This window comes from Misgurnus anguillicaudatus, chromosome 12 (assembly GCF_027580225.2).
Source record: "Misgurnus anguillicaudatus chromosome 12, ASM2758022v2, whole genome shotgun sequence".
Classification (NCBI taxonomy): domain Eukaryota; kingdom Metazoa; phylum Chordata; class Actinopteri; order Cypriniformes; family Cobitidae; genus Misgurnus; species Misgurnus anguillicaudatus.
The window spans coordinates 39,395,209-39,411,658 of NC_073348.2; the positions used below are offsets into that span (position 1 = coordinate 39,395,209).

General features: G+C 36.9%; 2 protein-coding genes across 3 annotated transcripts; both read right to left on the reverse strand.

Moving 5' to 3' along the window:
* Positions 1-1,391: 1,391 nt before the first annotated feature.
* LOC129446447 (DEP domain-containing protein 1B) lies at positions 1,392-12,951 on the reverse strand. The gene is made up of 11 exons (XM_055207476.2): positions 12,763-12,951; positions 10,199-10,464; positions 9,869-10,010; positions 9,034-9,161; positions 8,821-8,951; positions 8,695-8,742; positions 7,373-7,513; positions 7,101-7,267; positions 5,268-5,444; positions 4,746-4,937; positions 1,392-2,442 (listed from the first exon to the last, which is right to left on the reverse strand). Exons 1-11 carry the CDS (start codon positions 12,796-12,798, stop codon positions 2,287-2,289), a joined length of 1,584 nt encoding a protein of 527 aa, XP_055063451.1. The 5' UTR covers positions 12,799-12,951; the 3' UTR covers positions 1,392-2,286.
* A 167-nt stretch (positions 12,952-13,118) lies between these two features.
* Positions 13,119-16,413, reverse strand: LOC129446448 (very long chain fatty acid elongase 7). Of its 2 annotated transcripts, none has more exons than XM_055207479.2 (8): positions 16,264-16,413; positions 15,733-15,823; positions 15,461-15,651; positions 15,296-15,376; positions 15,145-15,201; positions 14,520-14,625; positions 14,139-14,275; positions 13,119-14,049 (listed from the first exon to the last, which is right to left on the reverse strand). In XM_055207479.2, exons 2-8 carry the CDS (start codon positions 15,794-15,796, stop codon positions 13,819-13,821), a joined length of 867 nt encoding a protein of 288 aa, XP_055063454.1. In that variant the 5' UTR covers positions 15,797-15,823; positions 16,264-16,413; the 3' UTR covers positions 13,119-13,818. The 2 variants fall into 2 exon arrangements, with proteins under 2 accessions (XP_055063454.1, XP_055063453.1); XM_055207478.2 differs by lacking the exon at positions 16,264-16,413 and adding an exon at positions 15,912-15,962.
* Positions 16,414-16,450: the final 37 nt, after the last annotated feature.

A 16,450-nucleotide genomic window follows, 5' to 3' on the forward strand; every position in this document is an offset into this window, starting at 1 on the left:
TGCTATAGTTGGGTCCCCAGTGCTTTTACACTGCAAAAAACTATTTTTTAGTATTTTTGTCTTGTTTTCAGTAAAAATATCTAAAAATTCTTAACTTAAGATGCTTTTTCTTGATGATAAAAACTAATTAGTCTAGTTTTTAGACCAAAAATATCAAATTTAAGTGATTTTGTGCATAAAACAAGCAAAAAATCTGCAAATGGAGTAAGTTTAATCACTTAAATTTGATATTTTTGGTCTAAAAACTAGACTTTTTTCTTGGGACGTTTTGCTCATCAAGAAAAACCATCTTAATTTAAGAATTTTTAGATATTTTTACTTAAAACAAGACAAAAATACTAAGAATTTTTTTCTTGAAAATCATTTTTTGCAGTTTATCAATCTAGAAAATGTGAATAAAAACAACTCAGTAACTTAGTTTTGGTAAACCATTCTTATGTTAAAAAAATAGGTAATTGAAATTTGGCTCCCCTTGTGATGTCAGAAGGGGATAATACCACCCCTTAATCTGCACTATCCAACCACTGCACTGCCATTAAGTACAGAGATCAGCTCATTCGCATTTTAAAGGACACACCCAGAAATGGCACATTTTTGCGCACATGTACAAAGTGGCAATTTTAACATGTTATAATAAATTATCTATATGGTATTTTTAAGCTAAAACTAAATACGTACTCTGGGGACACCAAAGATTTATTTGACATCTTAAAAAAGTCTTGTGAAATGTCTCCTTTAAATACAATAGGACCTGCACATGGTTATTTTTATTGTATCAATTTACATTGCAACTTTTTGAGAGACACATTGTAACTTAAAGGCGAGTTTAATTTTTTATAGGTTGCAATCCACTTATTATTGAAGTCATGTATAGTTTGAGGTCCTAAAATGTATGAAGAGCTTTGTGTTGCATTTTGCGAATGCGTTCAGGATTGACAACCGTATTCTGGTGCTGTGTGAACGTAGCCTTACAGAGTTTAGTGCTGCTTGTTTTTGTAATCAAAATGATTACATGCACATATTACAAGTCAAACTGATGCTGCTACTACCTTTAATCATTAACTTATTCCTCTTTTATTTTATACATTTCTTTTAATCCATTTTATAATTCTGTGAACAGTCACATAAAGCGTTTACTCTCATAACAAATTGTACCGTGTATGATTTGCGACCAATAAAACTTGAAACTACATTTATGTCAAATGATGGATGGAGTTGGAGGGCATACTGGTTTACCTGGAGAGAAGAAACTGGAATGAGAAGTCCTTTAAAGGTGCATTGTGTAACTTTTAAAAGGATCTCTTGACAAATTTTACACAATGCACTTTTAATTATTGCTTTATGTCTTCTAACATCATGAAGAAAAAAACAAATCTAAGAGAAACAACAGATCAATTGTATTAAGATTTATTTTGTGATGATCACAGTGCAGATATCCAGTAACAGTACCTCCAGCATTTATTCAGAAGATTCACTCACATTTATTTAAGATTGTGTAATGTAATGCATGTTTGAGATCACAGGACCATTATTTTTAAAGTATCACATGATAAGAGTGAATATTTTCCAGATTGTTTATATACAGTATGTGTGGCCGTACAGAGTTAAAAACCCTTATAAATAGTAAAGTTATAAAAATGTAAGGAATGTGTTTCATTTAGTACCAGGTGATATTTTACAAACATGACATACATTTAAAAAACAAATAAAAATACACATATAAACAGCAAGACAAAACTTATTATAAAATCAGAAATGTGGACTTGAGTATCATCTATCTATATAACTAAATACAGATCAGCAAAAACAACATTAAAGAAAAAACTAAGAGAAATGAAATGTACAGCTTGTAGATGAGTGTTGACAGAGATCATAAATCTGTTCTGCATGAGTATAAATTGAGAGTTTTTGACCAGCATAAATCTCCTCTGATCCACAGACATCAACGCATGAATTATTAATAACAACAACATCATCTTGACAGCTGATACACTAACAGTACAGATGATAACTGAATATAAAACTAAACTAATTACAATTTTAACATTAACTATTGCTGGTCAATTCTAAACAATTTATAATGCCCAGCATTATACTTTCTTTTAACCAATGATTCTTTCCAGTCAACAAGTTATTTAGACGAGGGGTGAAACTTATTTCCTAATATTTTCTACAAGGCTCCACACACAGATCTGTCTTTTATATACTGAGTAACGACTCTCCTTGTTAATAATTTACACAGCTGTCCAACTGACATGCTAACCACAAACTAACCACACTAGAGACTTAAGCACGAAAGCTCCAGCTCCTCTGAAAGGGCTGAAAGGGTTTCTTCAATGTGAGGAACATCAGCTGAGGTTTGGGTTTCTCTGGAAAAACGGCTGCTTCACTTTCTGCTGTGGGAAATCGTCGACGGTAGATATCAGGATGAGATCTCTGAAACTAAAAACAGAAAACTCATTGAGTAGTGCATTTCAGTAGTAAAGATCTCGATGGAAAAATTAATTTTTCATGATAATACAATGTGCAAGACACATTCTTCTGTAGACGTAACATAAAAATTTAAAGTTCTTAAAGCTACAATCCAGAACTTTTTGGTGGGGTGGTTTCCCAGACAGGGATTAGCTTGAGCCAGGATTATGCTTTAGGAAATATAACTAGGTTTAACAAACATGCCTTACTAAAAACATTACTTTTGTGCATTTTCAGGCAAAATAAAGGGCACTGATGCATTTGTCAGTGCAAGATGTTTTTTTAGTTTGGACAGCTCTTACAATTATGTTAATCTAGGACTAATCTAATCCCTGTTTGGGAAACCGCCCTTTGTGTTAAACAAACAAGTACATAAACATTCAGTGTTTAAAACGGTCTTCATAAAGATAGATGCCAACTAGCTGGTCACCTACCTAGTGTTAAAAGACTCGTAAATTCAATGACATTATACACTCACCTAAAGGATTATTAGGAACACCATACTAATACTGTGTTTGACCCCCTTTCGCCTTCAGAAGTGCCTTAATTCTGTGTCATTGATTCAAGAAGGTGCTAAAAGCATTCTTTAGAAATGTTGGCCCATATTGATAGGATAGCATCTTGCAGTTGATGGAGATTTGTGGGATGCACATCCAGGGCACAAAGCTCCTGTCCACTACATCCCAAAGATGCTTTATTGGGTTGAGATCTGATGACTGTGGGGGCCATTTTAGTACAGTGAACGCATTGTCATGTTCAAGAATTTCAAGACGAGCTTTTCTGGCAATCCATATTTTTGCTATTATCCACCAGAAGGCGCTCTTACACGACTTATAAAAGCAACCCCTCAGGTCAAACAGTTCAAACTCTGTGTATATTTTGATCATCGCTCTGAATCTGATCTCTATCAAAAGTCTTTTACAAAAACGTTATCATATAAAAAATTATCTCAGCTTTTTAAAATATTTTTGAAGAAACCTACCCATATTTGAGAGGTGATAAAAAGAGGACCAATGAAGGTAGGATGAAACGGTTGGAGAACATTTTCTGGAAGGCATTAAACTTTTGTGAAAATCATAAAAATGCTATCGAGCTCCTAAGGTGACATTTAAGTAAAAAAATCAAAAGTTTAGTTTCATGTAATCACGCGAAACCTTAATGTGCAGAATTTTTTTTTAAATTTAGTTTCGCATGTGCACATGAAACTATTGCACGCACACGTGAGACTATCGAGCATGCACGTGAAACTAAACACGATAGTTTCACGTGCGCACGCGAAACTAAACTTTATTTAATTTTTGCTCCATGTCCCCTTAGGGGCTCCGTAAAATGCTGATGCTGGCTTGCGACTTCTTTAAAAAAAAAAAAACGCTGTCAGGGAAAGAGTAACACAGTTTAAGAGTTGTAATCCTCATGCTAAACAAATGCAAAAAGCTGTTGAGCTTGTGTGTGAGTATTTCTGGGCCAAAGTCACGCTTCCTCTTTCCTACAAGTTTCAGAAAGTTTTTTGTAGCCATGGGTAGGCGTTACGTATCATATTCCTTTTATAGGCACTTCCCCAGGAAAAGCACGCCCACGTGTCAATCAGCGTGAGAGCGAGAACGACAGCTTTGTTTTATATTAAGACTCAACAATAGCACAAAAAGAAGTGTGTTTTTGGATGTAAGGAGAAGAAAGCCTTGTTCAGCTTTCCAAGTAAGCCACCCTTATGGAAACAATAGATAAAGTTTGTTTGTCTGTGGTAGCAGCGGGATATTGCGTGTGTGTTTGTTTACAGGGTTCTCACACTTTAGTTAACCTTAAATTCAAGGACCCTTCAAGGACTTTCCAGGTCTAATATCCTCAAATTCAAGGACTAAATGTGGGGACACATTTCAAGTGAGAGAAAGGTTACATTGTGTTACCTTTTAAGATACATTGTTACAGTTCCCTTTTGAGGGATCTCGCGCTGCGTCACTGCGGTGACACTTTGGGGACGCCTCCAAGTGCGTCTGAATGTGTATATCAAATTCAACCAATGGTGAGGCTTAACGTCAAAGACAGGGTGACGCGGGAGCAAGGAAGTATATCGCTGGGTTTTTATGTGTGTTGCTTGCTTGTGACTCGCTCCTCCTGTTGTACATCTCTGTGTTTTTCCAGAAACTTTCGCTAGAGCTGATCCGTCTTTTATAAATCTGATAAAACTAAAAACTCTTCACAGATATGAAGGATGTAATACTACTCTATACATACTCAAGATTAACATGAGATGAGTAGAAACCGCGAGCTTTTACCTGTTTAAGTTTCTTCTTTTTATCTTTAATGGACATGTTTTTGTCTTGTATGATGTTCTCCAGAAGATCCACGATGGCTCCTTGTGAAGCGGACACTTTCTGGCGCTCAAACTGCTCTCTGCTGATCTGTCTACAGAACGAGTGTGGCGGAGACATCATGGACGTGTCCGTGTCCGCACCTGCATACTTTATCTTGAAGAAATCAGATCAGGATGTGTGGTAAGCAGAAGACTCCACTTATTTCATTCATTTTATAAAATGTCTCTTGACCAAACATACATTTCAACACTTTTAAAAAGTCCTACAAAAAACTGAACTTTTATACAAAAAATTACATAAAAATTGACCATATATACCGATCAAAATGTAACCTCACTGGCTTTCGTTTCTGTACATCATAGCATTGAAATCCCAATAAATAAAATTTTTTTCGTACTCAATATTCAGGATTCAGAAATACAGCAAATGAACAGAAGCTGAATAAATTACAAATGTTTTTTCGTGTTATTTTTCCATTCTGACCTGAGCCCTTTTGAGGTGGGACAGATGTTCCTCAACAGATTTCTTCAGGTTGGTTGGCACTTTAAGCACACTATCCTGGTTATCTATCATAAACATGACCAGCCTGGTGGCCAACAGCTCGTCCAAGTCCACTTCATCTGCTGAGCCCAGAATGCACCGCGAGAAGGTTTGGACCATCTGCATACAGACAGAGTCATCCACATGAGTCAGACAATAATGCCAGGGATTTTTACATCTTAAATCATTTTAAATCTATGGGCGACCCCAGACGTATGGAGAGTTATACAAATCCTCACTGGATGATTCGACCAGACCGCGACATCACACACGTGATGACTGTAGTAACAATTATAAAGTGAAGCAAGAAACGTGAGATCAAACATGACTTGAAAAAAACAAATGTTGTGGTAGTTTTTGCATGAGACATTATAAGAGCACTTGTACTGTTACCATAGTTGTACAAGTCGTCATTGGCCCTGTCCCAAATGGCGCACTTCTTGTTGACTTTCGGTCTTGTGTTTGCTTAGTCTACGAGTGACATGGGTGTCCCGTCTGTCATTTTTACGCTCCGAAGTGTACACACTTTACCAACCCAGAAGTCCTTGCGAAAGAGCAATCAGACGACGGATGGGAGGAGTTCACACTGATGGGCAACTTCTCTTCCTATTTCCGGCGTGACGATCGATGGTCCCAAAATACGACCCCGGTGTGCCCTTGTGTCTAAGGTCTGCACTACATAATGTCATCAAAGTGTGCCATTTGGGACAGGGACATTCTTTTTAAATAGTCCGCTTTTTTGTCATGTTTGTGGTTGTCTTGTTTCAGCTATTAAAGCGCACAATATCCGGTTGTAGCTTGAACGCTCTCATTGGCTATTGCAGCTGTCATGTCGGAGGCAGCCCGATCAAGGTTGACATTTACGATTTAGGTTTGGGGAGGCTCCAACGCGATAGGGAGCTGCAAAATAATTGCAATGACACCACACACACCAGAGGTTTTTTATTTGCCTGCGATGAAAACAAAACGTTTCGATCGCCAAGGGGGCAAATTCGGATTAAAACCTTCATGTGTGTGGCTAGCCTAACAAATTATAAATTAACTAACCTAGAGTTAATTTATTACCAATGACGGTTTGAGATTATTATTTAACTGAAGTTGTAAAGCTTAAAGATACATTCCACTTTTTATGAAAATAAGCTAATTTTTCAGCTCCCCTAGAGTTAAACATTTGATTTTTACCTTTTTGGAATCCATTCAGCTGATCTCCGGGTCTGGCGCTAACACTTTTAGCATAGCTTAGCATAATCCATTGAATCTGATTAGACCATTAGCATCACGCTAAAAAATATCCAAAGAGTTTCGATAGTTTTCCTATTTGAAACAATGATATTACGCAGCCGAAAATAGTCCCCTTGGTAACTTTCAATAGCAGGGGATTATTTTCGGGCACTGCGTAATATCATTGCGCCTGCTGCAGCCATGTTACGGCAGCAAAGTCCTTGATTATTACCCCAGAATTAGAGTATAGTTACTAGCCATATAGGCCTAGAAAATCGCAACTTGTAATTTTCTGTCGGTCTTAATACACGTTTTAAATAGGAAACATATCTCTTTGTTTATCTTTGAGCGCAATGCTAATGGTCTAATCAGATTCAATGGATTGTGCTAAGCTATGCTAAAAGTGCTAACGCCAGACCCGGAGATCAGCTGAATGAATTCCAAAACAGTAAAAATCAAATGTTTATCTCTAGGGGAGCTGGAAAATGAGCATATTGTCAAAAAAAAGTGGAGTGTCCCTTTAAATCAAGCACTTATAAGCAGGCAGTGATTTACCAGGGTACGTGCTCCTATCATGTTGTTCAGAGGAGGAAGCGTCGGGTTGGCGCAGACTTTAGCCATCAGTCGCATTAACAGCTGCAGTTTACGCCGGTTGGCTGGAGGAAGCAGCAGGCAGCAAACCTGCAGAGCTTCAATGGCGACCTGCTGTTGCTGCAGGAGACCTTCAGGAGTACACAACACACTTACAAATACTCCAAAATAACAAAATAATTCATGTCTATATTGAATGGTATTTTATTATGTGTTGTGTTGTGTCTGTCACTTACCCAAAATACTGACAAATATTTCATACAGATGGAAAGTTAAAAGTGGCTCTTTTAGTCTCTGGAAATGTTCAGACACCGTCTTAAACACGTCTCTCTCGAACCCTGGATACATGGGCTGCCTATCGTCATTGCCATTGGGCCCTATGACATCAATACAATGATAGAAAAGCATTACAACGTGGATAGTCTGATTGGATGAGACACGTCTAGACACATTTGCACCACGGGAACCTTTTCATAGTAGCCAAAATATTTGTTGAAGGGATTTTAGTACTGGGACCTTTTTCAGGAACTAAATTAGCTCCTAATCTGGTCTAAATAGCACAATACAAACTATCTGTGTTGTTAGTTTATGTTTATTGGCCAATAAATGCAATTGCAAAAATGTTACTGGCATACATTTAGTTCTCAGGTAATGGCCCCAGTACTCTTTCCTACAAATTAGTACCGGAACTGGGGCAACATTGACTTCCATAGTAGGAAAAATAACCTTATGGAAGTGAATGGTGCCCCAGATCTGTTTATTGTTATATGTTATTAACATTTTTCAAAATATCTTCATTTGTGTTCAGCCTAATAAAACATGTATAAATGTTTGAAACAATTTAAGTAGGCTAAATGATGACAGAATTTTTATTTTTTCGATTAACTATTTCTTTAAAGAAAAACACCACCGTTTTCAATATTTTACTATGTTCTCACCTCAGCCCAGACCAGTCAACACACACCCATCCTTTCTCAATCCGCGCACCCAATCCCCGCACAGTGCACTGTGAATGTGCTAGCATTTAGCCCAGCCCCATCCATTCCCTAGGATCCAAACAGGGATGAATCTAGAGGTTCGAAGTGCTGCAAACTAAGTGCTCTTCCGCCATACAATATAGTTCTCATTTTTTATCGGCTTAAAAATCGGCACGTTTTATTTTGTGCCACCATACTTACTCGTGTAACTACTCATGTAAAAGTCTTTAAATAGGGAAAACATGGAAGTTTTTGGTGGCTTCTATATTCATCCCTGTTTGGATCCTAAGGAATGAATGGCGCTAGGCTAAATGCTAACACCTTCTCGACACGCTGTACAAAGATTAAGTGCACGCATTGAAAAAAGATAGGTGTGTATTAACTCGTCTAAGTTGAGGTAAGAACATAGTAAAATACTGAAAAACTTGGTGTTTTCCTTTAACATTCATTCACACAATGGTTTATCACACTGCTGATGTTTTGCGTGAAGCTTCACATCTCTCCTGAACTGTGTTGAAACTGCAGTAATGTTCATAAGATCAAAAGGGAATCAGTATCACAGCAGATTTCTCATCACTCACAGTTTGCCAGACATTTCATAGCAGATAACACCCAGTGTGGCAAATCATCTGAGGACAGAAAACACATGTTAGAAAGAAATTTCACACAACAGATCATTTTCTGTGTTTAAGAAACACAACGCTCACCTGCTTTGCTCTGCAGGACTACAATGCCCTGCTTATTCACACTGAACACATTGTGCACAATGTGCTTTGAGCTCAAGAGTTTTGCATCTAAAACACCATCCAACGACCGAAGACCCAAAATACTCTGTAAACTAATACAAAAATGTTACTTAAACATGCTTAAAAACCATTACACCTTGGCAGTGGCAAGACAACACGTTTCTTGATCCTTACTGTGCAAGCGTCATTGACTTCCATATCTGGTCCACATGTTTAGGTGTTAATTCTCTCCTCGTGACTAATCGACATTCGGGCACCTCACCGATGGCTATGCTGTGCCTTTTATTCCATGAAGTCGAATTCTAGGATTATAAATACAGTACATTGGACAATGCAACAGGGTCAATGACGTGACGTTAATTATTTTGTGTCCGTACGGATAAATTAAATGTTCAAAATAAATTTGCAGATTACTTGCATACATTTTCTTTTTTGAGCTCCAAGTCTAAAATTTCTGGTTTTATTTCATTTTGAAAGAATATTTGGGGGATAATTGCAAAAATGTCAATGTGGTGTAACCGGTCTGTGTCAGTTGGTGTAACTAGTTTTTTTTTTTATTAAAATGTAAATATATTCATAAAAAATATGGAATAAAATATAATCATCTAGTGTAGTATAGGATTTTTTTTACATACATTTTTACATCATTTGTCAAAGATTATTTAGAAAACAGAGCTGTTTTCAGAATATGTCAGGACAAATATTACAAAAACGCATTAAATTTATATTTAGAAATAACTATTTAAATTATATTTTTAAATGATTTTTTTTTTTTGATGATTACGCTTACATGACATCAGGTTGATAAAATATATAATATTTCTCCTCCTTTGGCACAATTGGCGGTTACACCATTTGACATTTTTAGTTTCAGGTTTTAACTTTCATAAAAATGGTGCAAATGTAATTTTTTATTGCAAAAAAATTTTTTTTTTTGTCACTGACCCAACAACATCATGGATAGAAGAGAAACACATGATACAATCTCTACAGATAAAAGTTGTTTTACCATAACAAGAGGTTTCATGGGTATCTTTTCAGGCACTGGAATTTCCTCAAAATCATCCCAGCGTGGAATTCTGGGAACTGCGCTGTAATCTCTTACAGGTGGACGTACAGGCAGAGGTTTCAGAGGTGACTGGGGAGGAAATCTGGCACATTAAAAGATAATAATATAAATCAAATAAGATGAAAAAGGATAACAAAGAATAACTATGAACATAAAATAATACAACAAAGTTTGATTTAAATCTGAAAAAATAATAAATATGAGAAAGTGAACATATACATTTAATTTATTAGAGGTAGCTCTGGCATTCGTTTATTCGTTTAACGGTACCTATATAAACGTCCATTGTCCTCAAAATCCTCTTTTCCGTATCGTCCTTTGACATCCTCGATGACGTGATTTTTAAGGTATTTTTTGAGTAACTGCAGCGTTTGATATCGTGTCACCTCTGGCCCAAAGTTCTGGTTCTGTCTGAGCAGTTCATGAAGAAAATCAATAGCTTCAGCTCCGGTGAAACTCTGATCGTAACTTCTGAAATGAGCCCAATGACGTTTTACAGGCATCCCATCACGAAACAGCCTGATGGTTTCATTCCACTAGAGAAAAGTTCATAAAGATCCAGACATCATCAAAAGTCAACATCCAGTGATCAGTTTTTTATTGGTCAAATTTACAGTGGAACAACATTTCACTTATTTAAGAGGTCACATGTTATGGTCATTTTTACAAGATGTAAGGTGTGTCTAGAATGTGTCTGTGAAGTTTTAGCTCAAAATACCCCAAAGATCATTTATAATAGCATTGTTCCCTTACCCACAGACAGTCAGTGCTTTTGGTTAAAATAGATCTGATTCATGTGAATACAGTATGAGACGATAGTATATTAGCCGTGTTAGTGCTACAACGTGCTAACAAACACATTTAGAAAAGTTTTTGGGGAAAATTACCTGTCAGTCAGGATCTGTGGGCGGGGCTTTGTAAGTGTGACATCAGATTAACAAGAGAATCAACACAGCATGTCTAATGAGACTGCAGTGTTTCCCATACATTGATTTATTTGTGGTGGCCCACCACAGAATCAACACTGGCCCCCACAAATAGAATTTTCATGATTCCCATTTACATTTTTATTTCACTATTTAAAAAAGCTTAATTCGGCTTAAAATATAATTTGATATATAATACAGATCAAATACAGATACAGATCAAAAAGTAGAAGTGAAACATATTTCAGGTGCCAACACTAAATCAAACGCAAACACGACATGATGACATCACATATATGCTAATTAGCGGGTTACGTCATCACCACCACAGTTTCCTCAAAATCCTGTGGGAAACACTGGACTGCTTTGGTTTAATGGGGATTAAAAAAGTAGTTTTTTTTTTTATTGTAGGGTTGTTGTGTTCACTAGGGCTGTAATGATTAATCGTGCAAATGTGCGTTTTCTCAATGAATTAATTTTAATGAATTATGGTGAAATCCCGGCACATCTGAATGCCACGGGGGGCTCTCGTGCAGAAACTCCCTTTGTGCCACAGAAGTAGTAGCATTACAAACGCTATTCCAGGAAATGTCTACAGGAATATTTATATCGCTGTTCTTTAAATTGTTTCAGGTATTTTCATGATAATAAAGAATATTTTGAATGTTTTTGTTTAACGAGTGTTGCTTTTTTTAAATGCACGTTATAAACGACTCCGACTCATAATCATTTTAGATTGAGAAGGACTTCTTGACTTCTTACCAAATGCTGTACTACACACACAAGCTGTGCATGAAACAAAGAATCGCAGCCTTGCGAATCAGAATCGAATCGATTTCATTTTTAATGGGACATGAGATTTAATCGTTACATCCCTAGTGTTCACACACCTTGTAAAAGTGGATTTTGCATAATATTTGTCCTTGTAGTCATGTTTTGTGGTCTGTTGTGTGTATAGACAGTTTTAGCATTAACAACATAAACAAACGACTTTCGTGGAACAAACGTAACTTCGGGTAAACTTACATAAAGAATCATTATCAATAGAGTCCTTTTAGAAGTTTATTTTTGATAACAAGCAGATTACATTAGTTAAATTCATAGCTAAAGTGTTTTAAAAACTACACTAAGCTAACATTACCGTGTAAAAATAATGAATGTATACAACGTTAACTACAGATCGGCTGCCAAACCTTCCTTCACATAGCGCTGATCCATGATCACAGTCTCCCCTTGTCTTTAGGAAACCAAAACATTTGTTATTTTCGACGAGGTAGTTAATTTTAGCCACTGGCCAGACCAATAAACAAACCGGAAGAGACCGGAAGTTAAGTTCCGTCCAGACGCATAACCACGACAACGCGTGCGTCCAATGAAAGCCGTCTTATATTTTGTTTTTGTTTGGTGTTGTTACGGTTTCTTTAAAATCTCTTTCACCAAACTATAAAGTGAACTTTGTTCATATTAAATTTCCATAGTAACTTTAATATTTATAAATGCAGTAACTGGCGTTTTTGTGTACATTGAGTTTTGTATAAGTAGAGGATTTACCATTAGCTGTACATCCTTAAAATGTTTATGACCTAAAATAACTTTATTTAGGGTTTATTACTTTTATTGTTAACGTTACACCTAAAATCACCCAACTGAGCATTTTATTTTTTTACTTTAAAGTTTTAAAGTTTAACAGTCTACGATACAAATCACAACACTGATATAAAAACAATAACTTGTATCCTAATGCAAACAACATGATACACTGAATTATTCTTTAATGATGATATTATGTGTGAAATTTACATATTTCAACAAAGGGGCTTTACGAGACTAAAAGTAAACATCCACAAACACCTCACGTGAAGCGTTACGCGTGCAACAACGAAAACAAAATCGGTTGTAAATTCTTACCAGCTTTGTTGCTCTGTAAGGCCCCGGTCCGATCATTTTTCCGCTTATTTGCCGTCATAAAACCAAAATCCTTTTGATAACTCTTTCCATTTAATGTTTTATCGCTACAAACATCTCGAAGCAAGTTCCTGAAACTTTTGAAAACCGACTCGTTCCTGCCAAGAATGTGATTGGCACACGAAATCAACCACGTGACGGTGCGCTTCACCAAATCAGGGCATCGCCTACTCGGGTGCCACTCAGGTGCATTGTGGGTTGTGTAGTTTGATTGCGCTGGCAGGGTTAAAGGCGAAATAAAATGAAAATTTAAACAATTAAATGTAATAATTTTAAGGAATACTCAAGAACACCAAAGAGATTATCGAAAATAATTTATTTTGTCACATTATAAAACTGTTTTTTAAACAAAGTTACAAAAGGCTTAAAAGACATTGGATAATGTTGGCATCAAAGTCTGTCTTGAATAAAAAGCATAACGGCCAATTTGATCAGAAACCATTCAGCATTTTTTTTTTAAAAGGAGGAACATATTAAGAAACATTAAATTAACAAATAAATAGTCAAAGTTGTAGTATCATTGACAAAAATAACTTCAGATGACATCACTTCTGCATGCAGTAAACCTTCAGGTTCGAGCACAAGGTAAATCGGTCAAAACTCCTCCAGGTTTAAAAGGATTTCGGGATCATTTAGTTACAACTAAAACATAACCGTCAAAAACCCTTTTAGATATAACGTCAAAGTCACCATTGCTTTCATAACCTTACATCAGATTTGGCCAGCAGGTCAATCATATTCCAAAGATCAATATACGCTAATATTTACAGGTGAAGTGGGGGACCTTAAAAACAATATAGTACATGCACCCCATACTCATTTCATAGCCTGAAGTGAAGACGAACACATAAATACAGCATCTCTAATGAAACACCAGTGTGCATGTTTGGAAATATTAAATCCAGTGATTAAGGTGGTATTCCACGATAGTTTTAACATAAAACAGGGGAGTGGAACCTCAAACATACTCTGAAATTAAAAGGAATATTCTCACAGATATTACTCGGGCTTTTTGTGAAGGTAATTTCCGTTCTGATGGCAGTTTCCGTTCTGGAGCACTTTGGGAAGCCTTTTGCCCTTGGTGTAGGCGTGGTAGTAGAAGTTGAGGAACAGGATCAGAAAGATCAGCCCGTATAGACCAATAATGTAGAGGAAGACAGGAAACTGGTAAGGACAATCTTTCATGAAGAAGAACTGGCCGATGTGAGCGGTCACCATCACAAACTGGACCTGAAACCACAAGCGAGGTCAAATTACAACCGGTCGTGATATCAAAAACTTGCTATAACTGGGGTGGATAGCTATGAGTGTTTACATACCAACTGGATGGAGGTCATATACTTTTTCCACCACAGGTACTTCTGGTAGGCGGGTCCCAGTGCGGAGAGAGCATAGTAGGTGTACATGATGACATGGACGACGCAGTTCAGGAGGGCGTGGAAAGTTCCCAGACCACCTATGGGAGAATCGTATTACATCAGAATTTTTCTAAAAGTTGTCACTCCCTTAAAATTACATTGTTTCATCATAAACCTGTAATATTAGGAGCTTGATAGCAACAGCCACAATTCACTTACTATGAGAATTAGAGGAACCATGGATAGATTTCATAACAAAATGCATATAGATTTGGGATGAAATACTATAGCAAGTTCACCAAAAATGTACAAAGTAAAGCAGCACTTTTCAAAATACTTTACCTGGGGCAAATTTGACTCCAAACCACCAGGTGAAGGGCATGATGGAGTGATGGTAGACATGCAGGAAAGTTACTTGGCTGTTCTTTTTCCGCAGGACAAAGAAAACCTTTATATATATATATATATATATAAAAAAAAAGGTTAGGCACCGACAGTTTGTTAGCATAAAGCGTTTTAAAAGGAACACCACGGTTTTTCAATGTTTTATTATGTTCTTACCTCAACTTACAAATTAATACATACCCATCTTTTTTCAATGCGTGCACTTTTAATCTTTTAAAGCTTACAGTGTTAGCATTTAGCCTAGCCCCATTAATTCCAAAGACTTCAAACAGGGATGAATTTAGAAGCCACCAAACACTACCATGTTTTCCCTATTTAAAGACTGTTACATGAGTAGTTACACGAGTAAGTATGGTGGCACAAGATAAAACGTTTGTTTGGAGCCATAGGAATGAATGGGGCTAGGCTAAATGCTAACAAATTCACGAAGCACTGTACAAAGACTAAGTGCATGCATTGAAAAAGATAACTTGGATGAATTGATGCATGCCTGAGATAAGAACATAGTAAAATATTGAAAAACGGTGGTGTTTTCCTTTAATAAGGTTTTCCTTTAACTTACAGTGTCCAGCATCTCAATGAATTTGGAGAAATAGTACAGCCAGCAAGTCCACGCCATCTAAAAAAAAAGACATTAAAGGAAGGGCAAGATGAGAAACACGTCATCAGAAACTAAAGCATCATCACCAAAAGAATGTGCTTCATTCACATACCCTGACAGCCTGAGGAGAACTTGAATAATCTACAAGGTCACACCCATAGGTGTATCCGTTCGCCCAACCAGACATGAGAAACTGCAAGAAGAAAAGGATGTTTTGATAAACACCTAGAAACACAGGTGACAACTCCTAAAGAAAACAACAAAGATGCTGGCAAACCTCGTAAATCATGTACAGCGAAAAAGCCACAATGCCGAAGTTATAGATGATCATGGGCCGCTTGAGGTCAAAGGGTTTACGGTTCTCCATGACCCGAGGTCCTAGTGTTGTCACAAAGTAGATGTAAGCAGCGATGATGAACGTTTGGGGGAACGGCGAGGACATTAGGAGCCAGTTCTCCGTCCGTGGATCTGTAAGAGATACAAGTCTTATTTATTCAGTCACAGCAAAACCCAAAACAAACACCCAGAACGGAGATGATGCAAACTCACCTGCTTCTCTGATCCACTCATCATACAGCAAAACTGCTCTCGAGGTCAGCGTGTTGAAAGCCATGTCTGCGGGTTCAGTTCGGCTTGACTTCTGAGAAGACACAAACATGACAAAGAAATTTAAAACTGGTTCAAAACTAGAAAAAAAGTTGTTAACATGAGTTACTCAAGTCTCCCACCATTTCTGCTTTCCAACTAATGTTGTATCAGTTTCTAGACAATTCAGTAATAAATTCATAAGCAAAACAGACCACAAAAACCTTAAATACTCATGTTTGGTGGGACTTATACTCTGTAGCCACTCCCAAAACAGACAAATCCATTTGCTCAACGCAACCACTCCCAAAAAACAACTGGAAAGATGGGAAACTTCAAATACGTGTCTTTAATGTGATTTCATCATTTTACGATATTATAAAAGCACTAACTATCCAAACTACCATCTGTAATCAGGAAAGTGTAACGTTAGCTTTGTAAAAACTCATGAATCACGAACATCGTGTGTATTTGTCTAAAAACCGATCCACAAACCTTTAAAACCGGCTTCTGTCCGCTTCTTCTCTGCTCTCCCTCGATCTCTTCGTATCTACTTATCTACATGACTCATTGAACATGCAGCACTTATACACCTGTATCCGCTGACTCCGCCCACATTTATTCATATTTGGACGTTCCGTCCCATGAAACTTCCGGAATGTTGGACGAAACTTTAGGTGCT